Source organism: Vipera ursinii, assembly GCF_947247035.1.
Source record: "Vipera ursinii genome assembly, chromosome: 3".
NCBI lineage: Eukaryota > Metazoa > Chordata > Lepidosauria > Squamata > Viperidae > Vipera > Vipera ursinii.
In genome coordinates, this window is record NC_139516.1 from 33,097,840 (window position 1) to 33,124,738 (window position 26,899).

Consider the following 26,899-nt stretch of genomic DNA (forward strand, 5'->3'; position numbering starts at 1 on the left):
GGGAACTGAGAGAATGAAGCTATCTGAGTGGCTTTGGGCCAATTACTTTATTGCAGACCTAGTGATGTTATGACTGATGATAAAGCACATAAGCATCAGTTACAGGTAGTCCTCTATACCACATTAGCTCAAACTTTCTGTTGTTAAATGAGGCAGTTAAGTGAATTTTGCCCCATTTTATGGCCTTTTATGCCACAGTTAAGTGAATCCATGCAGTTGTTAAGTTTAATAACATGGTTGTTAAGTGAATCTGACTTCCTCACTGACTTTCCTTGTCAGAAAGTCGCAAAGGGTATGATCATATGATCCCAGGACACTACAACCGTCATACATATGAGTCAGTTACCAAATGTCTGAATTTTGATCACATGACCATGGGGATACTGCAATGGTGGTACCTGTGAAAAATGGTCGTCTTTTTCCCCCCAGTGCTATTGTAATTTTGAACAGTCACTAAGTGAAAGGTTGTAAGTTGAGAACTACCTGTAATGATTTCAGCAGTTCTACAATCTGTGAATAGTTCCTATTAAACTTAAGGCTCAAATTTTATTTGAAGCACTACCAATTCAATTTACATCATCATAATAAAGCAAACAAATGTATTTCAGAGAGGTTTAGTTGCTACTCAATATAAGCAACTTTCTTCAATACCTATCATCAATTTTATTTGGCAGCTCATAGTCAATGTGCCTTTTCTGCTGTAGCCCCCACTTCATGGAACATCCTCCCTCCCCCATACAGAGGCTAGCCTTCTCTGTTTTAGCTTTCTGGAGGTCCTTCAAGATCTGTTTCTTAGCAAGCCTCCGAATGGCAAGCCTCAGAACTGCCAAAATAGTGGGATGGCTCCTGAGTAATTAACAACTCCTTTTTGCTTTCTTTCTTTTTATTCTGGGTTGTTGTTTATATTAACAATATTAATTCACTTGTTAGATGGCCAGCTATATAAATATGATCAATGTGCATGCCTCTTTTATAGTTACAAAAGCTAGAGAGCTATTTCAGTATGGAGAAGTGCAGTTAAATTTAAGGGAATATTATATATGATAGAAGTCTACCTGGAATCAGCTCTGTTTTAACAAGATTTAACCTGATCCACTTTAGAGGAGCTGCAGCAGCGTGCATACTGATAGTTTCATGCCACCTATTGTAATATTTGAAAAGCATCCTGTGATGACGAATGAGGAACTTTTTTAGTTTTAAACAATTTTGAATACACAAAAGACTAGATAATGAACTCTGGAAGGTCACCAGAAAGACATAAGAGAAAACACAGGCCCTTTCAGGAAGATTCTAAACTCAGTTTGCCAACCAATATAATTATGAATCTATATTAAACAGATTTAATGCAAGAAATAGAACACACACACAAAAATAATTGAACAGACCTTACAAACTCTTAACATTTGTAGCAAAAAAAGCCATTACCATCTAGTTCCTTTTCAATTAAATCCATCCTGTGAGTAACTTCATCTTGCAGGGACTCAACGTGGGTTAAAAGGTTAAGCTGCCACTGCAGCTGGGAACTCATAATTCCATCTTTGTCTTTTTCAAGCAATTTCACTTCAGTATCTTCTTCTGATGTAATTTTTTCTCTTACCTAGAAAAATGCACAAGTTAACATTTCTTATAAACAGTGAATAATTTTAAAGAAAAACTGTTCAAGAGATTATATATGAGGAGCTGTGGTGGCGCAGTGATTAGAATGCTGTATTGCAGGCTAACTCTGCCCACAGCCAGGATCTTCCATCCTTCCAAGGTCAGTAAAATGAGAACCTAGATTGTTGGGGACAATATGCTGACACTGTAAACTGCTCAGAGGGCTATAAAAGCAATGTGAAGTGGTATATAAGTCTAAGTGATATTGATATATATGTTTTAATTCCTAATATTTTTGGTTCAAAAGATTAAATCATAATGCCTGCCTGTGAATGAAGTACAAATTAGTAAGTCTAATATATTATAGTTAAGTTATAAATATACACATGCATGTACTATACTGGTAGAGGACAGGAAAGCCTGGAGGAACGTTGTCCATAGGGTCACGATGGGTCAGACACGACTTCGCAACTAACAACAACAATGTACTATACACATGCAAACATAGTTATAGTAGACACAAGCATCACAGACATTCTCTGAAAATCAGCAAATAAGTTACAAAGAATAGCTAGTTACCTACTACCGTGTTTTCCCAAAAATAAGACCGGGTCTTGTTTTTTGCTTCCAAAAGAGGCACCAGGTCTTATTTTGGGGGGTGGTGGTGGTAATCTTTTATATTCACCTCCAGCACCGACAGTCCCGCCCAGCTGGTCCACTTCTTCTGGCCAAATGAGCAGCTTCATTCTGTAGCTGCACTCTGGCCTGCATTTTGCAGTCAGGCCTTTCAGGAAGGCCTCTGCAGCTGAGTACCGAGCTAAGGATAGCTCAGTTCTCGGCTGCAGGGGCCTTCCGGAAAGGCCTGTGACTATGGATTGAATCCATAGCTATGATTGAATCCATAGCTTGGTTCTCGGCTGCAGGGGCCTTCCGGAAAGGCCTGTGACTGACAAATGCAAGCTTGGCTGCAGAAGAAGTGGGCCGGTGAGGAGAGGCCTGGCTGCCAGGTAAGTGGTTGTGGGGCACATGAGGCAGCTCCACACCGCCACTACTGCCCTAGCTTGATTTTTAGGTGTGTACAATGCCCCAAAACTAAGGCTTGTTTTTGGGATAGGCCTTACTTTCGGGCAAACACGGTATGGGGTGGTTTATTTATGATTGACATTGTTTTTGTTTGCTGCCTGGAGTCACATATTGAGGTGTGGGATCATACAAATTGAATAAATGAATAGGTATGTGATTTGCTAATTTTTCAGCTTTCCTAACAATGAATTTATAAACTTCAGTTCCTGTAAAACTGATACAAAGGATTTTTTTCTTGTATCTTATTATTTGACTTGCTAGGGTTTATTAGCATTGATCAACATTCCTTAGCTACATGAACCCAACTAATGTAATCATAATCACAACAGCACAGGAAATCTAACTTTCCATCTGTAGTGTTAAAAACTAGAAAGGGTCCTGTAAAACATACCTTAGAATAGTTATGTTTTGATTCATTTTCCAACTTGCATATTTCTCTATCCAGTTCCCATCCTAATCTCTCCACTACAGCATCATCTCCATTTTCTCTTATCCTATTAACACCATCATCAATGTCCGAATTTCTGGTTTCTACAACAAGTCTCTGTTCTATAGCAGGATAGTAAGCTCGAGGTTTTTGGTAACAATGCTCACTAGTGATATAAGATTCCTCTACAAAGGGAATGGTTGGAGGTTTCTCAACTGTTCCATTAAAAGTTCTATAACTTGTGGTCTCCTCTTTGCAACTGTTTTCTTCAATGTGAATGAGTCTAGTGGTATGAGATTTTTCTTCTATTTTGAGATGCTTCCAAGGCTGACACCAAAGTTTTAAGTCAGGATGTTCCTTGCTTCTGTTAAAAAGATAAATACATGGAAGTTACACTGAAAACCTTTATTAGAATTCAGCTTATAACTTTTATCTTCTAAACTCATCTGAAATAGCTGGAAACTAGCCAACATGAACTTTCTATCAGATTTCAGAAAAGTCAGGATAGTGTTAATGCTTGGTATGTGCATATTAGAAATGTCTTACTATTTAACCAGAATAAGTAAAACAAGTAAAAACATCATCTGACATAAATGAGCCTATCTGAATTTAATGTCAACTCTTAACGTAGTTCTTCAGTGATTCCACTGATATGTTCAATAAAAGCAGATTCTTAAACATCATACAGTAAGTGTTTAGAACACTGTAAAATGAAAGACAAATCTTCATACTGGCTTCAAAGAAAAGATGCACAAGTTCAAGCATGTGTTCCAGTTATTTCCAAATTAAGTGCCGTGGAACATTCCTCAAAGGCTCCCTATATATAGTAAGAAGAAAAGCTACCCCATGAATTTTCGAGACAGTAACAGCTTATTTTAAACATCCCTTCAATGATTAGAGACTCCTACTTCAGTTATTTCACATAAATACAGCCATTTTCAAATGTTGCAAATGAAGTTTCATCCAGGAGTGATAAAGAGGAGTAGCAGATGGGGGGAGTAGACATTTTAAAATATAGGGAACTGTACTAGCTTGCTATTTCTTATCAGTATTACTTGATATCTTATAACAAATCATTATCCATCTAAAGTTTGGTTAATCAGAACTACTGCTGATTCTACTTCTGTCCTGAAGCTAGCTTGTTCCAACTATTTGGGTTTGGGTACAGATGGTGTATTTTTCTACTGATATGCTAAATGAAAACAAAAGGAATTCAAGGTCAAGTTGGACCATATGAGGGGAAGTGCTGTAAAAATGGTTTGATATTATCCTGGACCAACTTAATAAACATACCAATATCAAATGTTAGGATATACAACAGCTTTATGAAATTCAATTATATTTAATTCTTTGAATTGTATCACTATAATTTAAGCAAATACATCCAAATATAGCTTACTGCAAGATGCTCATCTTCAACTGAAGTCCATGTAGCACTTCTATCACTTTTTGTACATCACCAAGAAGCTGGTGCGTAGCTACTATTTTCTTAGCATTTTGATGGGAATAGTTTTCTCCCAAAAATGCTAAACCATGCATGTGGCCTTTGCATAACCATTCCTTTTCATACCAATACTTCAAACTGGATCGCTTGCCTAAAGAAACAACAGGGAAGTTAATTAAAAATAATAAAAGCAAGTAAATGCTCATTATTAGCCAAATTCTAATCTGCCACTATTTTCACTTTTAAAATAAACAGTAAAAAATTGGCATATTGATTTGACATAGAAATTTAACCTCCAAATCTGAAAAAACTTTCAATAATAATAAAAGCTGCAACAAACTACATTTTAATAATAATTCTTTGAGTAAATTAGTAAAAAAAGTAAAATTATGAGTTTAAAACTTTAATTAAAAAAGCACAATAACATAAATGGTATTATTCCTTCTCCTCCAGACCATGATTCTTAATTCTGTCATCTCAAAGAACTGAAGATAGTTTTAATCATTTCAGGCACATATAGGAAAACATGAGGAACAGTACACAAATCCTTTAAAAGTTTCTTTTTATACTGCTATACAGTGGTGTGTAAAAATTTGTGAAGACTTGAATTTTCAATATTTTTGCATAAATATTGATCTGTTCTCCATACAAGTCCAAAACTAGTTAAAGAGAATCTAATTACATCAATGAGTCAAAAAAATTATATTGAATTATTGAAGAAAATGTATGGAGAACAGATCACATTTTATGCAAAAATATTAAAAAATCAACAAGGATGAGCCTATAGTAGCAGTTTCCTCCTTGCCAGGACTGTAATAGGGGACTTGGCAGCTGCCTAAATTCAATTTTTACTAATTAAACAAGAAAATTCACTTTTCCAACTTAAAGAAAAATATTAATGCTATGTAGACTCAAAATCAGTAATTTTCACAAATTATTTAATATATTAGCAGTTTAGCATATTCACTATAATGGCTATTACAGTAAATTAAACAATTTGCTATCAAATACTTGAAAAATTAAAGTATGCTGACAAATAATAAAAAAGCAGTACAATAATACATAAAATAATATAATTATTACATACTATTAGAAGACTCTGCAACTTTAGAAATCTTTGTACCTGAAGGATCTTGACAAACATAACACGTATATTTCTCAGGTACATTTTCTTCTAATAAACCCATACAAACTCCATGCTGCCAACATAGACATTCTTCACACTGTTAAATATTAGACAGAATTAGATTCAACAGATAAGCACAACTATCTGGCTGTTTCATAAGCTAAGCAAGAGATTTAGAATATTTCAAACTCTCTCTATAACATTGGGGCAAGTCAAGGTATCGTCATTCTGGGTATATCTGCACCATGTTCCATCCTATTGTTACCACCTCTGAAGCAACAACAAACAGGTACATTTAGGTTGTAGACAGTGAAGGGCTTGACTGCTTCTTCAACTTAGGAAAATCTGAGTTGGAAAACAAATTTAAGGCTTGTAAATCATTACTGTTTTAAAATTGTGATAATTTTGATTATTTCTTCAGCTTGCTGGGTGACCGTTCCCATCTTTTTTTGTAGGAAAGTAGTACAGTCATTATTCATAAACAGAAACATAAGAAACATAGGGGGGCAGAAATAATACAAATAAATTGTCCTGAACTTTTTAGCATTTGTCCATGATCTACTAAAGTAAATGTCTAGAACAAGTAAGAAAACAGTAAGTTGAGGGGAAAAAATCTATTAGCTCTTCATGGTAGACAAAACTAGGAATCCAAAAGCATGAAGGCCAATACTCTTTTTATTGTAAGTTACACTAACAGTCTTCCAAGTCTGAATGTGTTTCCCCCTTCTTTTCCTTTATAGTCCTGAGACCCCTGTGAGGAACATTTTCTCAGGTTACAGTTCCAACTCAAACTGTTGCTTTAATACAGGTAATCCTCAATTTACAACAGTTCATTTGATTATTCAGTTACAACGGCACTGGGAAAAAATAACTTATGACCATTTTTCACACGACTGTTGCAGCATCCCCATGGTCATGTGATCAAAGTTCAGACACTTGGCAACTCACTCATAGTTATGAGACGGTTGCAGTGTCCCGGGGTCATGTGATTACCTTTTGCCACCTTCTGACAAGTGGTCAATGGGCAAGCCAGATTCAAATAATAATGGTGTTACTAACTTAACTACTGCAGTGATTCACTTAACAACTGGGCAAGAAAGTTCATAAAATTCATTTAATAACTGTCTCGCTTAGCAAAAAAAATTGGGCTCAATTGTGGTCATAAGTCAAGGACTACCTGTAACAGCTTTTCCTCGTCTCTCAATGTCATTCTGTCTAGCCATTACAAAACTGTATTTATCAAGAAGTCTTCCCAATTAGTTATCCAGGATGAAGTTGCAATAATCCTATGATTCCTATTTGCAGTTCTTTGTGGACTGGCAATTTATTTTATTATACTCTCATCTTCTACAATGTACCTGAATCATAAAGTCATTTTCTTCCTCTACTTCACAAATGCAGCGAACGATTTCAAAGTCATTATCATCTTCAAGATCTTCATCAGGATTGGTTGTTACATCAATATCTCTACTGCAGTCATCATCACTCCAAAACAAACTTTCTGCAGATGATTCACTCAGCGTATCATCTTCTGTGTGCAAACATTGAATTTGAATTAATCCAACAGATTGTGGATGGTTTATAAATTATTGCCTGCTACTCAATAGGTATTAGCAATATTTTCATACATTTTGATTTGCATACATGTGGAGAGCTGATGAATTGATAATTAACAACAGAAAGACATTGGTGCAACACAATCACAGATAAAGAACCATTCATTTCAGCAAAGGAATCCAATATAAACATGTATTTATTTATTTAGTAGATTTATATGGCTATTCCTCTCACATATGTGACTCTGAATGGCTAACAATATTAAAAATAATTAAAACATATACAAAAATATAAAATCCACAGCATAGATACTATATTTGATCTTAGCCAAAAGGCTGAGAAAAGAGCTCTGCCCTCACCCAGGGGCCCAGGTTCAGGCACACAACCATGTTTGGGGCCTTAGTAAGGCCAACAGCGACACTGTCAATCTAATTTCAGGGAGCATTATATTCCAGAGGGTGGGCCCCATGATAGAAAAGGGTCTCCTGGACCTGCCAGTCAACAACTGGAGAGTCCCTAAATAATTTGGCCTTAAACCACAAAGGACTTTAAAAGTGGCCACCACCAGCTTGAATTAGCAGTAGTAATAGAATTTAGACTTATATACCACTCTATAGTGCTTTACAGCACTCTATGAGCAGTTTACAAATGTCAGCATATTGCACCCAACAATTTGAGTCCTTATTTTATCAACCTCGGAAGGATGGAAGGCTGAATCAACCTTGAGCAGGTCAGGATCGAACTCCTGGCTGTGGAAGAGTTAGTCTGCAAACTTGCAATGTAATCACTGCACTACCACAGCTGCTTGAATCCAGAAGCACACTGGAAGCCGATGCATTCTGTAATGCAGTGGTGTCACAAATCCCTAAAAATAGACACCACTACCTGCCTGCAATTCTGCACCAGCTGCAGTTTCCAAATTATCTTCATGGACAGCCCCGGGCAATGTGCAGCAATCCAATCTAGAGGTCACTAGGGCATAGTCACATAGTCACGTTTGGTAGAGAGGAATAACAGTGACAGTCAGAAGGAGGAGGAAGACCCGTACTTCTGAGTAGTTCTTACACAAGAGCGTAAACTACCTCACAATGTAGTTTTGTTACATTAGATATTTTACCATTTTACAAAAGGCGTTACATAAGGTAAAACACGAATAGTTATCTGCTAACATTATCTTGGTACATTTTAATCGGAGTCCCATTAATTCCCATGCACTGCAGTAGATTTAGGGATTTTATGCAGACCTTAGCCCGTGTATTTCATTAATAGAAATTAGAATTCATAACTAGATTGGAATACAAAAATAGCATGGGAGAGCATAATTTTCAGCTTATTTCACAGTGCTTTTTGGTATAAAATGAGTTTGGCTAAAACATGATACCAGCTGCTTTTGGGATATAATGTTGGTTTGTTCTCAGTACAATGAACTCCTAGCTCTCAAGGATTACCAGTTCCTTTGAAAACAAAGTAGCTGAGTCAACATGCTTAAAACCAATAAGGTATATAGGTGACATCTTAAAGGATGTGATAAGTTTCATCCCATTTCAATGATACATTCCTTGCTCTAGGGGCATATATGAGATATGGAGGATCATATTATTTCAAAGATGAAGGGTGTACTCTTGTAGGAAGACTCAACACTCAGATAATAAATTCCCATTCTTTTACTGTAGTATTTCTTTTAGGGAGCATACAGGGTTTTTGGCTGCAGGTTATTGACTCATTGGAATTGTAAGAGGTTTATATATACAATATATACGAAAACAGAGGAAGAATTACTTGATGATTAAAATGCACTGACTTGGAAAGTTATTTGGCAAAGGAAGAAAGCTAGAATAAGACTGAAGAAAATAGAGGTTTTGACCTATTAGATGGCTTATACTATTAAACAGATGTTTGAATATGGTTAAGAAAATAAGATAGCTGTTAGAAATAAAAGTATTATAATTAGAAGGATAGGATTTGTAACTAGAATATACTTTGTTATGAGATGGGAAATATGAAAATTTTAAAAGGTTTGAATAAGGAAAGCTTTTGATTACCCAAATATAATTTATTATGAGAAAATTATAAGCGATAGAAATATTTTGAACATTGATGGGAAATTAAAATTTCAAAAAAGTGGGAAAAACAGGATATTGATTGAACAAATGGATTTTAAGTGCAAATGCAATTGAGATATGTTCTGGCTGGAAAAGATATTATAAACTGACACTATCGACATTATGTATAATACCAGAAAAATGTAATGAAGATGTCTATATTTAACTGTATATGTATTAGCAGTAACAAGAATTGTATTTGCCCAGTGTGGAAAAAAATGCATACCACCAGAAGAAAAGATCAAGGAAGCACTGGATAGTGTAGTATTGGAACTAGACTGAGACAGTTAATATGTACCATTGAATTACCAATGGACACAGACAACATGTTGTTTATTAAGTACTCATGATTGTAAAATTAGAAAATTATATAAATTATAAGAGGTGAATTTGTGTTGGGGGTTCAAAGTAGAGATACACCTGCCAAATGTGAAGACTATAGATGCCATGGACCATCTAAATTAATTGCTGGGGGAAAAACAGCAGTCATGATCCACTGTGGCTCCAGTAATGTTGACAAATATAGCTAGGAAGTCCTGGGTGTCAAATTTAGGCTACTAGGTAGCAAGCTAAAGTCCAGGACTGTCAACCAAATATTCTTACAATGCTCCCTGTGCAAACTAGGCAGGCAGAGCTTAATATTTATGTCATGAAAACACAGTTTACTTTGGGTTAAAGGCAACAACCCTCCAAACATGAATTGCAAGAGAACAATGGTGGGAAGGGCATGTCTTCATCTCCTGTTTGTGAACAGCAAAAAAGCATCAATTAACCATTGTGAGAAACAAACTGCCAGGCTATGGTGGGCCTTGGCCTGAGGCAGCAGGGCTATTCTTACGTTCTTAAGTTTTGCAAGCAATGCCTGTTGCTGAATAACAGGCAATGCACTGTCACTTTTTATGTATTTTTTTTCTTAAGTGCTGTAGAGATGGAGCTCAAGGATATGAAGGGACCGTGTGCAGAAAACTGCCTGCCCCAGTATTCTGTTATCCACATGTCTATGAGCTCATTCCAATTAGCACTGCCAAGGACTGCAAGGAACCAGCTAGATAAGGAAGACTCTGCTCTGGCTTGGGATGTTCGGATGTTCTCTAAGATTGACTAGGGAGTACACCAATAAACAATGCTTTTGCTGTGCATAATTTCCTGCTTGTTAAAACTGTATAAATACAATAAACTCTGCATAGGCAGACAGATATATTCGGGACACCCTGCATTGACTGGTCTCTGAACCCCACAAGTGTAGCCTTCAAGCTTAATAAATTTGCATATCCCTGATTTAAATAATTTAAAATTGCGCAAAAGAATAGAAATAATCCGAGATATACTAATCCGCAATTCAAATGTCATGATTTAAAAGCTATCAAGGCTCAATCATAAACAGCAAGCCTCTGAAAATAATTCCCAATTATCATTAATATTAAGAATTATTTTTAGTTTAATTAAAACCATCAAAGAAAATGCAAAAGTAGTCTTACCAGTGATTTTTAATTTTTGTTTACGATGCCCAGAATCAGAACTATGTATTTGCGTACTCAAATGCACACAAGATCGATTTGTTGAATTATATCTTGTTGTAATGGCAGACCTTGGAGGAGAAACATCTTGGGAACAGTCAACATTTTCTTCACTCCCTGAATGTTCTGGAAAGTTTAGTTAAGTGTTATTAGCCAGAACTTCATATTACAGAAAATGAATGCACAGAAACCCTAATATTAAGATTTATTGATTTAAGCAATACATTTTTATTTATTATTAAATTTAAATTCTGCCCATTTTGCCTAGAGGAGACTCTAAGTGTGTTACAACCAAGTAAAAGTAACAAGATATAACATTAAAACTGACTTAAAATTAAGAAAGATGGGAAGGAAGGAAACAAGATGCACATGGGAGATGGCACTTTTATCTCAGTCCATTAACCACATAATACATAACCCACATACTGCCAGAAACAGCTGTAAAATAGGCAGACTGTATCTAATGTTTCATCCTTATATCTCTGATGAGCAGGTGATGACAACTACTGTAAATAACTGTATTTAAAAGCTGTATACCTGTCCATATCAACTTTCAATAATATTAATAATAATCTCCTTTAGTTACCACAGGTATGGAGAATAACTATGCCCTCTAATCTTCCCAGAGGTAACCCACTTGTACCCATTTGGGAGGTAGAGTGGGAATTATGCTTTCAAAGTAAAAAAAATATATGGAGGCTGTTAATTGCCCACCCCTGCATTAAAGAGGCAAGCTCCTCTTACAGAAGAAAAAATTGACAACCAGGTAAACAAGGAGAAATCTTCAGATTCTTTTCCATAATTAATTGTTTCACACTTCTGTGGCTCTCAAGACGTTTTTTGATGGAAAGACAACTGCATGTAGGTATGTCTTTTTACTGGCTTTAACTTGTTAGGTTTTAGATATATTCTCTCTCAAATGATACAAACTGCTTAAGTAAATTAAAAGCACCTCCCCCCCAGAAATTTTCTGTTAAAAATATTCCATTAATATATTACCTGATTTTATTTTCTTTTTTTTCTTTTTCTTTTTCTTTGATTTTGATCTCCCAAAGTCTCTGGGTTTCTTTTCTTTGTTTTTATCCTTTTCTTTAGCAGCTTTATAAAAAATAGATACATCATTATGCCTTATCCTTTATAATTTACATAGAACCTGAGTCTCCAACCTGTGGGCCACAGCCCACGACCGGGCTGTGGCCTATTCGCAACCGGGCCCCAAAAGCTTCTCTCTTGTGTGAATGGAGCTGCACGTGCACACATGCCAGCCTGCCGCTCTCGTGGCCCAGTCTCTCCTCCCCCCCACAGCCAGGCCAAGCCGCCTGCTCTAGATTCTCCAAAAGTGGAGCAGTGAGAACAGAGGCTGAGTGGGACAAGCATGCCATGCTCAGCTTTGCTGACTCACCAAGGCTGCCTGCGTGGGATATCTGATCCACTTTTGAAGCATCAGGCAGCCTCGGTGAGTCTGAAGCACAAGATTGCGTCCCCAAAGGTTTCTCTTCTCTGTGGCAAAAGCTTTTTTGCAAATGGACAAAAGGCTTCAGGGGAGTGATCTTGCGCTGTTTCAGGCCTTCTGTCTCTTTGTACACTTTTGGCATGGAGAAGCCTGAAGGAGCCAAAACTGTGCCCCAAAGGCTTCTCTTCTCTCATCTTAGTGGAGCTGTGCGCGTGCGCGTGCCAGCCCACCGCTTACACAGCCTGGTTGCTCTCTCCTTCCCCCCAAAGCCGGGCTGCCAAGCTGCAAAGGTTGGGGACTGCTGGTATACTTTATATATGATGAAAGTGAACTCTAGTCAGCAAGCTAGTCAAATCTAATGTTTATTCATTATTCCAGCATTAATTGCTACCTCTTTTTTTAATCTCTTCCTGTTTCTCCTAAACTGATCTTCTCTATTCAGCTCTCTAAATTTACACTCATTTACATAATTTACAACTGTATCTCCATTATAACCTGTAAACATCAAATAATTTCAAAAATAAACTGGAATCATCCTCATTTCATATATGTTAATATTTTTGCATAACACATTAATCATGTGAAATTGATAGCTTGTGTTGTTTAAGTACTAAATTGAAGAAAAGCAGGAAGAATTTTAAAAACACTGGCCTTTAAAGCAACCCAAGTGATCTGATTCAAAGTAATTATTTTTTTTAAAAGAAAAAAATACCACTTACATAAGCAGCCAGATGTGGTCCGCCTTCTGTTACAACCTTCATGACTAGCCTTTTCAGAAGCCAAGGAACCTCTTGTCTGAATATTTCTTGTTGCAGGATTTTGTTGTGGTTCTGGTGATTTCTCAATTCCATGGAAATACTTCATATGATAATGTAGCAGTTTAGCTTTTCGAAAGGATTTGGAACAGTCTAAGAACTTGCATCTAAATTTAGGCTCATGTTCAATTGCAGCTTTGGAAGCAGTAAAACCATCAATTCTCTTAGAAGAACAGCTTACTACAAAAACAACATGTATTAACAGTTTTAAAATCCTACATTTTAATTATAAAATACAACAGATATTAAAAGCATGCAGGATAAGAGAATGGCATTACACCACCCTAGCCCACGGGTCGGCAACCCGCGGCTCTTTCAGCCTTCTCCTGCAGCTGTCGTCCTCTGACATTTGCAGAGAGAGATGAGACAGGCACTTGCGCTTCCCTTCTCTCTCTCTCTCTCTCTCTCTCTCTCTCTCTCTCTCTCTCTCTCTCTCTCTCTCTCTCTCTCTCTGTGTGTGTGTGTGTAACAAAGAGTGGCCTCACGCTGTTCTCCAAGAAGCTGACAAGCTTATTGGGCGGGGCTCCTGCCTTTGCTGCGTCTCCACAGGAAGCAGCAGCTCTCAAGGGCAGGAGAGCCAGTCCAATAAGAATGTATGTCAGCTTGTCCAAGAACAGCGTGAAGCCAGCTTGCCAGATGAGCAGAAAAAAGAGAGGAGGGGGAGAGAGGAAGAGAGAGAACTCATGGACAGCAGCCTCTATTTCTTTTTAATTAAACTCTTCAACCAAGCTTCCCCCTTGCGCACGTGCGCGCAGACGCTTTTTGTGGCTCCCAGTGTTGTTTTTTTCGTCTGGGAAACAGCCTACTCCTGCCCTAGCCCCATCAAAATTCAGGGTGTACTTTCTCCTCAAAGACCACCCCCCTCAAATTAACCTGTAACAGATGTGACAGAAGTCTCTTGCAAATGGGATGAGGAGGAAGACTCTGCTACGTTCTCTTCCTTTAATCTGCTATCATTTATTGAAGCTTGAGATACTTCTGAAGGTGGAGATGACTCTTTAGTAATCTTTTGGTCAGATTTAGCACAAGCCTCTAGGAGATCTAAAAGATAAAACAGGAGAATAAGCTTAATCTAGAGGATTCCACCATGTTATAGAAGGAATTTTTGAGCAACTGTAAAAATGCATCTTAATTACATGTTTGCACTGAGTGTGCAGTTTTAAAATTAGAATTTCAAAAATAGAATTGTTTCAAACTAAGAAACAATAAAATCCAAGCTAGCATGAAGAGAATTTTTATCCTCCAAGTACTTTAGTTTCAAAAGGTTTTCCTCAAACGTTTATATTTTCCCTCCCATTGCCCTAATTCTATCAGGTATCAACTCTTTTCAGTGCTACAATCTGCATTAAAAAGACTATTAATGCTGATACATTTAACAGATATGTTTAGCTTCTAAGCTTCTGCTTGCCCCACAAAGTACAATTTAAAAGTTGTTCAAAACACTTTAAATATTTAAATGTTTTAAACAGTTTTACAAATAGTTCTATCAGTAAAATAAATTTTTATTAAACATCTGTGAAATATAATCTTGAGTAAACATAATCATGGCAATAATCATACAATCCTTATCCTACTATAAGAAAGTAATTTGAGTAAACAGGCCCCTCCCTAGCTGCATGAAGGCAAAGTGAAGAAGGGGAAGCATATTTAAACTTAAAAGATTCTGTTACTATAGCTGTTCCAATAAAAGTAGTTTTTAGGTATATGTGACAATGGTATCTTAGTTTGGTCAATGTTCTAGGCCTGACATCAATGTTACCTCAACATGCTCTATATGTGATACTATCCTTGAAGAACATCTGAAAACTGCACTTGATCCAGATAGGCTTCCAGATGCAATTCACATATCCTATAAACTCCTTCATGGCATGGGGCTGGGTTATCTGAGGGATTCTCTCTCTCCAAATTTCCCTGACTGCCCTATTCGATCCAGCAGGAGAAGCATATTCCAGGTTCCATCTACTAAGGAATGTACTTTAGCAGGACCCAGGAAATGTGCTCCTTTCCTTTGGAACACAATCTCACCAAGAGTTAGACTGACCATGATCCTGCTATTATTTCAAGAAGCCCTATAAATCAGGCTCTTCTCCCAGGCAGGGTGAGTTAACCTTGCAAAGTATTATTAATTTATAATGGATCTTTTCCTTGACTGTAATTCTATTTTGCTTTCATGTTGGTTATATATTTTGTTATTATATTGATATTTTTAACTGTGTTTGCCACCCAGAATTAATTTATTGGTGAAATAAATAAATTTAGAAAGCAATGTGGTCAAGAAGTTACTTGAATTTATGTCTCCAAATCCAAATCTAATACCTTAACCATCATTCCACTTAGCAGCTGCAAGTGAAAAAGCTTTTTGGAAGACTGACATTAATACTGTCCTAAGTTTCATTTTTAAAAACTATTTTTCTTGACATTAAGTGCTTTTAGCAAATATCTTGAATTCTTCCCTTCCACTTCCTGTACAATAATGTAAAATTACTTTTAGGTCACTGGACACAATTCCTAGGTGACAGCTAGGATCTACAAGGAGGAGCAAAACACCTCTAAGATCTTTTAAAAAGTTAAAAAATGGTTTTGGGCAAACTGCCACATGGTTCCGCCACACTAGAACTAGGCTTCGATCCTAAAAGTTACTGACAACACATATAAAAGAAGCATTTTACCTTCACTAATTTCTTTTGGAGTAGTTTCTTCAAAAGGCCCAATTTCATCCAGAAGTGGTGTGGTAATGCTATTATCTAAAGTATCATTGCTACTGGTAGTAGAATGTCTTGATTGTCTCTTTATGGAATCTTTTTCACTGTCTGGAGCACTTTTCAACTTCTCTTGTGCTAAAAATAATTTTGTTAAATAACAATTGGTACACTAGTATCATATAAATATTGCTAAATAAAAACCAGTTATCCGATAAAGGTACTTTCTCTCGAGTCAAGCTTGACATCTGGTATCTACATAGATAGCTCTATATAAATTTCTCATAACTACAGGGAAGTGATTTCCCATTGTTCTGTGGTAGTGCTTTTTGTGTATATTATGTTCCAAACTAATCTTCTGTCTTAGTATTTCCTGGCAGTTTCACATCCACCTTTTCTAACTCTTTCAAGTTGAACCAAGGTTGGATAATATTGGCACCTACCATGATATTTATGTATACACACTTTTTTAAAAAAACTGCCCCACTAAATTCCTAAATGAAATCTAGTTATACTATACTTCTCTTTCCTAACAGTTTCTATTCTAGTTAAATAAACAGGCTTGACTCACACATGTTCTTCTGAAGCCGGGGACGTTTTGAAGGGACTTCTCCTCCTTTAGGAATTTTTCGTCTTCTCAGTTCTAAAGTTATAGGCTGCAGTGTTTGAGAACCTTGTTCTAAATATATAAATAGAATAAAAATATTTCAATACAATACAAGTTCATTCTTGTAAGAGAAAGTAATTTTATGTAAGGCTTTTGCAGGATTTAGGATTTGAATCTTGTAGTTTTTTTACTTTGAATTATTCATTATATTCTATAATTATAATAAATCAAAAGGAAATCTCCCATGTCATCATCTTCAGTTTCTTATAAACCAGTGGTGGCAAACCTTTTAGAGACAGAGTACCCAAACTGCAACCCAAAACCTACTTATTTATCGCTGGGTGCCAGGTGGGCGTGGCCCACTGGGTGGGTATGGCTGTGGTGGTCATGGAAGATTGGATGGATGTGGCCAAGGTGGGTGTGGTCACCTCAATGTTGCTCATGGGGAGGGACACCTGTGGGGGGTGGGCAGGGTTGGAGGAGCTCCAGGAGGTCTCTGGCAGGTGCGGCGGTAGGCAAGAGACTCATCCTGTGGGGTGAGGTGAGGCAGGGTGGGGGTGCCATTGCTATGGGGCAAGGAAAGGGCTGGGGCAGCTGTTGCCTGACACCATCGGCCCCCACACACAGAGGCCAGCGAGCGCATGGGGGCCACCGGTGTCTGTCAGTAGCCACAGCCTGCCGGCTCTTCAACCGGCACACTGGGGCTCGGCAGTCCGTCATCAGCAGTTCAAAGAAGCCACCTCTGAGATGGATGGTCGGCTAACAGCTGAGGTGGTGATGCAGTGGGTCATGCCTGGGAAAAGGAGAGCATGCGAGGCCAGGAGGGACAGGATGGGGGGGGGAGGGAAACCAGCCATACAAGGATGCATTCAGCCATGTGGGACCTCGGTGAATTAGCAGGCGGCTGGTTGAAGAGGGACAGCTGCCACCTCCGGGGCATGGTGCGGGTGCCCAGAGAGAGCTCTGAGTGCCACCTCTGGCACCCGTGTCATAGGTTCACCACCACTCTTATAAACTATGCAATACTTTTAACAAGACTGCTATTGTATTGCTGATTCCAACAAACTAGTCCTACCCAAATACATTATGTATGATTTAAAACAAATGGAATAATCATAGATAGAATTTAGTCTATAACACCTTAAACATTTTTAACACAGAAAGACAGCCAGTTTTTATAATGATTGTGTAAAAATATGGAGCACTGAGTATTAGTTTCAGACTAACTAATGTACTACGAGCTGCATTCCCAGAAGTAGGTAGGTTCAAAGTTAATAAAATTAGAAGCCCAGAATCAAATGAAAATGTTATTTCATTTCAATAAAAGCTAATTCATGCCAGTGTGCATAGGGAATATGATTAGTTCCCATATATTTAACAATTTTCTCTTTCTAGCATATGAAAAAATGTAGTTTCTTCACACTTTTTGAAGAAGCTGCACATGACCCTGGGACTTTATGTTGTATACCTTTGTCCCAACACTTAGTTTTGACTGACCTGCTGGAGGCACCACAGGTGGTCTACCACGTCGTCGCTTAGTTTCTTTGATGTTTTCTGATGGGGCCTTCACACTATCATTTTCTGGTTTTTTTTCAATCTGGGTATCTATTGAGAATTCTCTGTCATTTTCAGATATATTCTCCTTGTCTTCTTTCCCATCTTTAGACAGGGCTTTTTCAGAAACTTTATTTTTATCTGAAGAACCAATTAGTTTTCCTTCTTTATCAGTTTTAGACCTTCGTTCAATCTTTAATAGCTTTTCATCCTTGTCTTTCTTATTATTTTCAGCTGTTTTCCTTTGCTCTTTAAATTTTTCCCATCTTTCAGGAGATGAAGGAATTTCATTACATCTCTCCTTAGGTTTTGAATTATTCACAACAGACTAAAAACAAAGAAGTTGGTGATTTATTTTTTATTACAAATTAATTTATTAATTTATTTATAGGGTGGGAAGGAGATTAGATATACAATTAAACTAAGGAAAAATCTACAAAAACAAAATCATTTAATGCTAGAGCATCAATGATCAATACTGAAAACTGTTAAGTTCTACAAAAGAAATATACCTGACAGAAAAAAAAAGATGGCAATCAAGTTTTAAAAAGCAAATACCTTCTTTTCAAAATGTTAAACGTCACATACTAGAAATATATGAATCAAAATTAAGATAGATAGAAAACTTGGATTCTGTGATTATGTTTGCACATCGTGCTAAAACTATGTTTCTAGTGCAATATACATATAAGGAAATAATTAAAATTCATCTTATGTTCATGTCCTAGATACCTTTGGAAGCTTTTGTTTCCCTTTTTCAATAGTTTCTCATGTTGACAACAAAAAAACATATTAAATAAACTGTGTGGATTTAGACATGTTCTTTAATCACATGGTTTCATTTGTTTTAACAGCACAGTAATAAATGAAATTACTGCACCTTATAATTAAGTGTATGGTTAGTGATGTTACATTGTAACAAACTGATTTAAACAATCACAGCTTCTATGTTATTAAAGACAAATTTACTTCAAGGTATCATTTTTTAAAATTTTAAAACGGTATTTTTTCTCATATATGGACAACATGCTAAAACCCTGATTAAACAGAAGCAAAAAAAATCTCTTTCCTATTATGCAAGTAGAGAATTAACGTGTAAACCTAGATTTGCTAGATATGCATTTAATATTCACAATGATGTTGCATGACATGCAAAAGTGGTACATACCTTAAACTGCAAATCAGCTTTGTAGCATTGTCAACATATAAGATCAATTTGATATACATAAAATTTCAAAATATGTTTCTTACCTGATCTTTGGAAAAAGCTTTGACATGTATATTTTTGACTGTCTGAATCACACCATCATAAAATTTCACAGTGTAAGTTCCTGAAATTTAAAAGAAAAAAATTAGTGTGACAGCCTCGATTCAGTTATGGCTTCCCACTTGTTGCTCTCATGTACATGCAAAACCCCAAACAACTGATGTGCATATTAAGAAGCTAGAAGTATAACATTTTTTACTTTCTCTTAGGGCACGGGTGTCAAACTCGCCATGTCACATGACATGTCACGACATATCACCACTCTTTTTGCATTGCCAGCAATGAGGTGGGCGTGGCTTCGGTATGATGAAACCGGCCCGTGGGCCGGCAGTTTAACAACCCTGTCTTAAGGCATCTTCCCAAAGGGAAGAAGCCATAGATACTGGGCTGTCCTTAGGAGTAATCTAAAACTATGCGAGGAACTCTAGGAAGAACTCTGAAAATGGAGGTAAAATGGGAACTAATAAGAATTTAAGCAGCTCTGGCTGATGAAGATCTATGGTTTTAATAAATAAGGTAGGGTGGCAAACCCAGTTGGACTGAGCTGAGCTGAAGGCCTGTTACATGTGGCCACAAGTCCACAAAGCTGAAGAGTGCAACCCTGGGGTAATTGTCAAAGACAAAGGAAGAAACGGCTCAGGACCTATCTAGCAAATGCAAATGTCACTGATAATGGTCAAAGATAAATGGGAAATCAATAGTTTTATCAGGAAAAGAAACATGTTACATAATAATGTTCAGGAAAGAAAGAAAAAGTTTAGTCACTCTTCAATTTAGCATTATAAATGGCTGTGCCCCTTGAAACAAAAGGAGAGCTTGGCACCTCCAGCTGTAAATATCATGCCTGTTCTGCTAAGGATTGTGGCTAGCAAGTTAAAAGCAAATGCTGAATAAACACTTGTTTTGTTGTGGTTATTTAATAAATATGAAAAATTCTGCAATTGTATTTTGCATTTACGGTAGTTTCTTTCAAAAGTACAATTGTTCTACTGCATGAAAAATCCCAGTTTCTACTCTATTTTAAAATCCTTTCTTGTTATTACCTCCCATGCACCTTATAGTTTTCACAAATAATGCTGGTAATAAAGCATAATGTTAACAATAAAGCAATATGTTACAATGTAATCAAGGAAATGCATTATTACAGGTAGACCTCATCTTATGACCTTAATTGATAAATTCCCATTGCTAAGCAAGGCAGTTATTAAGTGAGTTTTGTCCCATTTTACCTTTTTTTTGCCAATTAGGCAGTGAGATGGCTCAGTGGTTAAGACACTGGGCTTGGCAACTGGAAAGCCAGCAGCCCAGGTTCAAGACCCAAGAGTTAAGTGACAGAGTGAGCTCCTTGCGGCTCCCAGCCGCCCGGTGCGCGCGCACCTCTTCCAACGGGCAGTGGTGCGCGCGCACCTCTCCAAATGGAGAGTGGCACCGCCCGTTTGGAGAGGTGCACGCGCACCTCCCCGAATGGGCGGAGGTGCGTGCGCACCTCCCCAAACCTTTGGAGAGGTGCGCGCGTACCTCCGCGCAAATGGGCAGCGGTGCCGCTCTTTGAGGAAGCTGCCGCGGCCCCTCTGTGAAGCTGCCGAAAGCGGCAGCTTAGCAGACAGGCCGCGGCAGCTTCCTCAAAGAGCGGTGCCCCTGCCCATTCCGAGAGGTGCGCGCGCATCTCTCCGAACGACCGGAGTTGCGCGCGCACCTCCCCAAACCTTTGGGGAGGTGCGCGCGTACCTCCGCGCGAAGGGGCAGCGGTGCCGCTCTTTGAGGAAGCTGCCGCTTTCGGCAGCTTCCTCAAAGAGCGGCGCCGCTGCCCCTTCGTGCGGAGGTACGCGCGCACCTCCGGTCGTTCGGAGAGGTGCGCGCGCACCTCTCGGAATGGGCAGGGGCGCCGCTCTTTGAGGAAGCTGCCACGGCCCGTCTGCAAAGCTGCCGAAAGCGGCAGCTTTGCAGACGGGCCGTCGCCGTCGGGCAACCGGGAACCGGTTCCATCTCATTTTTTAAAAAATGGCAGCCGCGTGCGTCCGCGCAAAAAACCTTTTTGCGCATGCGCGTGCATGGACACACGCACGCGGCTCCCTCTTTTTTTAATTTGTGATGGAACCGGTTCCCAGTGGCTCTTTTTCTTTTTTAGGTTGCCGACCCCTGCCCTAGGTCTTCCCAACCTATCAGTTTGAAAACATGCAAATGCAAGTAGATATATAGGTACCATTCCAGTGGAAAGATAACAGTGCTCCATGACATCATGCTGGCCACATGACCATGGAAACATCTTAAGACAGGGCTGGCTCAATGGCCCTTGAAACAGAGATGAGCACCACTCCTATAGTAAGCAGCAACTAGCAGTGTAAAATCCACAGGGAGTCTTTTCTTAACCCTTTGTCAGAGTTGCAAATTACTGCAGTTGTTAAATGAATCACATGGTCATTAATTGAATACAACTTCTGCCGTTGACCTTACTTGTTGGAAGCCAGCTGGGTAGGTTACAAATGGGGATCACATGATCCTGGAACAGTTCAACTGTTATAAATGTCAGCTGCCAAGTGCCTAAATTTTGATCATGTGATCCTGAAGATGCTACAACACTTGTGTGAAAAACAGTCATGTCACTTTTTTGAAGCTGTAAATTTGAATGGTCACTAAATGAATGGTTGTAAGTCAAAAACTACCTATATGACATCTTTGTGCCAAATCTCTTAACACAAACATGTAAACTATTGCATTTGCACAATTATCACATACACCTCTCCACCTGCCCTTCTTTTTGCCACCCCCACTGGTGCCTATGATTCTCTGCTGATTCATAACAGACAACCTCTAAAGCAGGGCTTTTCAAACTTTTCACAGATTGTACCACTTTTAGGACATGACAATATTCAAGTACCACCAGTGCTTAGTAAGGTGTCAAAAACTTGATGACTAAAAAAAGGGTGGGGATTTTGGGCTTGTTGTTATAGAAATGGCTAGTTTATAATATTATGGAAAAGTAAGAAGTTGAGGTTCAATGTTAATGCTTCCTTCCTATTGCAACAGTGGAAGGTGCTGGTAATGACCTTTAAAGCCCTACATGGCATGGGTCCGGAGTACCTTAGGGAGCACCTGCTGCCGGCATCAACTTCCCTCCGCCCAGTGCGCTCCCACAGAGAGGGCCTCCTCAGGGTGCCACCGGTCAGAGAGTGCCGACTGATGGCCCCCAGGGGGAGGGCGTTCTCTGTGGGTGCGCCGGATCTGTGGAACCATCTACCGGTTGAGCTCCGGACGGCCCCCAACCTTCGCTCCTTCCGACGTGATCTAAAGACCTATTGTTTGAACAAGCCGGCCTGGTCTGATGGGTTTTGGGATTTTATCATGTTTTTATGTAATTTATCTGTTTTATTGGGCATTATGGTTTAATCTCTTCTTAATTTTTGTACTTTTGTATTTTAGTATTTATTGCCCTGTTCACCGCCCTGAGTCCTTCGGGAGAAGGGCGGTATACAAATTAAATTAAATTAAATTAGTCAGAAGTCAATGCCTTTTCTTTTTCCCTTCTCCCTTTTTCTCTTACTCTTTGCTCGCAAAAGCCGCTGTCTCTCTCTCTCTCACCATTTGCTCACAAAAGCTCTCGCTCATTCACTCACTTTGCTCGCAAAAGCTTTTCTCTTGCTCTCACTCACTTTGCTCGTGAAAGCCTCTTGCTCCCAACTCTGCTTGCAAAAGCTTCTCTTGCTCCCATTCACTCACTTTGCTCGCAAAACTTACTTTCATTCACTCTTCGCTTGCAAAAGCTTCTCTCGCTCTCTTTCTCTTTGCTCGCAAAAGCTTTTCTCTTGCTCTCACTATTTCGCTCACAAAGGCCACTCACTCATTCTCTCCTCACCACTTCATAACAAAAGCCACTTCTCTCTCAGTGTGTATTTTCTCTCTCCCTCCCCCACCAAAACTTGCTCCTTTTGTATCTTCTTCTTCTCCTTTCTCTTCCAGGTATGTCAGAAGCTCCAACCAGAAAGCAGCTGCGCAGGGAGATCCTGGGGCTTCTGCCGAGCCCTGCAGCTCCAGCTGATCTCCTCCAGGTCTGTGCGGCGCCACTTTAGCTCATTCCCTCCCCCACTACACTTGGCTAGGGGTCGCGAATCACCTGCCAGGTGCTAAACTGCCACCGGTAGTACACATACCACTGGTTGAAAAGCTCTGCTCTAAAGAGCTAAAGATGATCTCCAAAAATGACCCACACGTGAGTCAGAAGCTTTGCCAGTAACTTAACAAGTTAATCTCCCTAAAATCATCAAGATATATCTCAAAGAAAAAATACAACAAATATTTTATGTTCATAAAAATCAGGAACAATAGTTGAAACAGAATGATACTGTTTTCTGTGGTACTCCTGAATGCTGTAATGGAGTATACTTCCAGATATTAAAAAGTTACATATTATGTCTTACCATCTTTGTTAACAGAGGTAACCTTTGCTGGATAAAAACGACAATCAGACCAGCAAGCTAACACCTGATCATTTATGTGAAATTCCTAGAAAAACAGGAAGCATTTATCATTCTAACTTGTATAAAAATATGCTACAGCATTGTAATTTTTTAAAAATAGTCTACTGTTACAAACTAATATTGTCAACAACAAATATCATTAATTACTTTCTACCGCACTATAAACATGTTATTCAGCTTATTAGGAAAATCACCATCATACCATAATAGCATCTCATAACAAAGATTGTACTTGATATATTAAAATAATCAAAATTAATGAGTTGCTATGAAATGGCACAAATATTTTAAAACTGAAGTGCTACCCTCTTTTCAGTTAACCAGAGGCTAATCTAAATAAAATTTTATCAGAATAACTATCTATACAGTTTTACAAAAAATTAACTTTGAGAAGCAAAATGTTGTGATGAAGGAAGCCCTAAATGAAAGTCAATACATTTTATTCATCAGCTTTTCATTAGAAACTAGCCTTATTAATAGAAAGCAAGTTATTATTCTTTATTACACTATCTATAATTATAATAAGCAAAATAAATCTGTGTTTAAAGTTAACAACTTTTCATTTTATTCTGATTTGTTTTCCTTTGCAGGTAGTCCTCGACTTATAACTATTAGTTCAGTGACTGTTCAGTTAGAACTGTGCTGAATAAAGAGACTGGACAGGTCCCCAAAATTATGCAGCTGCAGCATCCCTGCAGTCACATGATTGCAACCTGATAACCTGGCAACCCATTTGCACTTAACAGTGTATACCAAGCCCCCAACAGTCATTTGTCATTTGAAATTTTCCCTGCTGGCTTCCCCAAAATGTCAATGGGAAAGCCGGCAGGGAAAGTTGCAAGTGGATGTCCCAAGTCTTCCACACTGATGCACCCACCCTGGTCTCTTTGAGCTCATGTCAGTCACTTGCACAACTCCTCCCCATGTGGCACTTTTCACACACACATGTGCACCCTAACTAGCACCTTTCACACCCCATCTACCCTCCCCAACCCACATACTTCTCATGCAACCTCCTTGACCTATATACCACCCCTGGACCTCCTTCCCAATGCACATGGCTCCCCTCAGGCACCCCACTCTTCCCAACCTACACCTCACCCCTGTGCATCCTCTTTAATCTAAGTGGTCCCTTTCCTGACCTATCTGCACACTTGTGTATCCTTAACATGCATGACACCTCTCGTACATCTCCTCACATCTTTCCCACATCCCATAACCCTTAAATCCCATCTCACATAGCAGCAGCCACTTATCTGCCTGCTGATCTGGGACTTGCAAATTCCTGCTGGCTTCTCCATTTGTTTTGGTTGTGGGAAGCTTGCAGAAAGCTGCCTCACCCAACAACTGCAACAAATTCAGTTAACAACAGTAACCAGTACTGTAGAATTACCAGTACTAAGTGATGCAGCCACACTTTAAACTATATTGCTTAGCAACAAAAATTCTGATTCCAGTGTCATCATAAGCCGAGGACTATCTGTACATTTTTATCTTACTTATTCAATAAAAAAGGAAAACTGGCAATTGTGTTAAGTTCCTCTAATTTCTAAATTATATAATTTATGTGGACATGTAATTCTGTTACTAGATCAATGTTTTTACTTACTGAAGATCCTTCTTCCTCATGCAATCCTTCTTTCCTTAATTGTATTTTTTCTAAAGGACGTAAATAAGGACTGTCCCAGCAAAACCATTCATCGTAGCGGTGATTCCAACGTTTAAAATGGATAAGCACCTTTCCTTCTTCATAATCAATTTCTTCAATGTGAGCTGGATACCTATATATAAACAAAGTTAATGTAAAGTATTTTTTTTGCCAAATTTGAGTAAAACTGAAAATATACATTAAATAGTGTATCCTTACACATTGATTTATTTAATCATTTTTATATGACCACTCATCTCACAGACAAGTGGGGGCTTCAATAAAAAAGGCCTGTTGATTAGGACCCACCAAGTGAAGCTCCCTAGCCAATGGGACCTGCAATATCTTATTAACTGTAAGAGGTTTATCAATCTGTGAACAATGTTTTTTTATCTTATTCATGACAATTTCTTCACATTATTCTGAAAAAATAAGTAACTGTTTTTCATTTTCCAGATCAAATCCTAGCAGGTGTGGCAAAACATATAAAGTACAAATAAAAACACTGAGGCAACAATGATTGTTTATTTATGCTTTTCTCAACAGGCCTTGAATGTTTTACGACTAACCTTTTCATAAATATTGTGGTAATGACATCAGCCATGTTTGCAGCAGTTAAGAAGCACCTAAACCTCAAGAATTGTCTGGACAACCTTTGGATGGCTAAGAAATAATTTAGGCATTTGGTAATCTGCCCGCTCTTATGACCAATCACACAGAGGAACTCCAGCTGTCTTCACCCATATCTCTCCCTCCCATCTTAGCTGCCCACCTGGACCAGCAGTGTACACAAAGCCTCAGAATCTTGGAGACCTAGGTCTAGTCCCCATCCCACCACACCTGGGAAGCCCGGGCTGGCCACTACAGAGTCCATCAGTGCATGGAAGCCTACTGCGTGCAGGAGACCCAGACTGGCTACTACAATGCCCATTGGCTGTGGAAATAAGCCATGGTCTGGGAGCCTGGGCTTGATACTACAAAGCACACCAGTGCATGGAAACTGGTGCCACTCTTGCGATCATTTGGGAAGTTCCTTCTCCAAACTATGCAATTTGGAAAAGGAGCCCTCTGAATAATTGCAAGAGTGGCACCCGATTGCAAAATGGTACAAGGCAGCCTCTGTAAAAAGTGTGTGTCTCACGTTGGCTCGAAGCAACTGAAAACTGCAGAAAAATGCAAAGATAAATGGAGCAATTTACACATTCTGCATGATTAGTATAATGTCCAAATCCAGAATTCTAATTAGTAATCCTGACATATGTAATGCTTAAATCAGTTTCTCTTTAGTTTAGATATGCTGAAATCTACGTTTTATTAAGTCCCAAAGCCTCTTAAACCAGATGTGCCATGGAAGAGAAGGGAAGTATTGAATAGTGAAGCCCATTGCTGATTTTCATTGCAAGGCGTCATTACGTGTAAAGCAAACCATTTTTTTTAAAAAAAATACTCTTTATATAATTTATTGTAAATACCAATATAAATTTAGCTATTGTTGGTCAGTACATTATATTAAAGTTTGGACAAGTGTC

At 38.4% G+C, this 26,899-nt stretch overlaps 1 protein-coding gene across 6 annotated transcripts in view; it reads right to left on the reverse strand.

Moving 5' to 3' along the window:
• PHF20 (PHD finger protein 20) overlaps nt 1-26,899 on the reverse strand; it is a 46,123-nt gene that overhangs the window by 3,480 nt on the left and 15,744 nt on the right. For 2 of the 6 annotated variants that reach the window (XM_083358041.1, XM_083358045.1), the window contains 15 exons: nt 25,332-25,503; nt 23,663-23,747; nt 19,232-19,311; nt 17,924-18,308; nt 16,391-16,498; nt 15,790-15,957; nt 13,994-14,161; nt 13,025-13,300; nt 11,852-11,950; nt 10,814-10,978; nt 7,035-7,207; nt 5,638-5,773; nt 4,506-4,701; nt 3,071-3,470; nt 1,426-1,597 (listed from right to left, as the gene is read on the reverse strand). In XM_083358041.1, coding sequence (XP_083214167.1) covers nt 1,426-1,597; nt 3,071-3,470; nt 4,506-4,701; nt 5,638-5,773; nt 7,035-7,207; nt 10,814-10,978; nt 11,852-11,950; nt 13,025-13,300; nt 13,994-14,161; nt 15,790-15,957; nt 16,391-16,498; nt 17,924-18,308; nt 19,232-19,311; nt 23,663-23,747; nt 25,332-25,503 — 2,783 coding nt within the window. The remainder of the gene's footprint in view (nt 1-1,425; nt 1,598-3,070; nt 3,471-4,505; nt 4,702-5,637; nt 5,774-7,034; nt 7,208-10,813; nt 10,979-11,851; nt 11,951-13,024; nt 13,301-13,993; nt 14,162-15,789; nt 15,958-16,390; nt 16,499-17,923; nt 18,309-19,231; nt 19,312-23,662; nt 23,748-25,331; nt 25,504-26,899) is intronic. The other 4 variants (XR_014491946.1, XM_083358043.1, XM_083358044.1 and 1 more) reach the window with 4 other exon arrangements.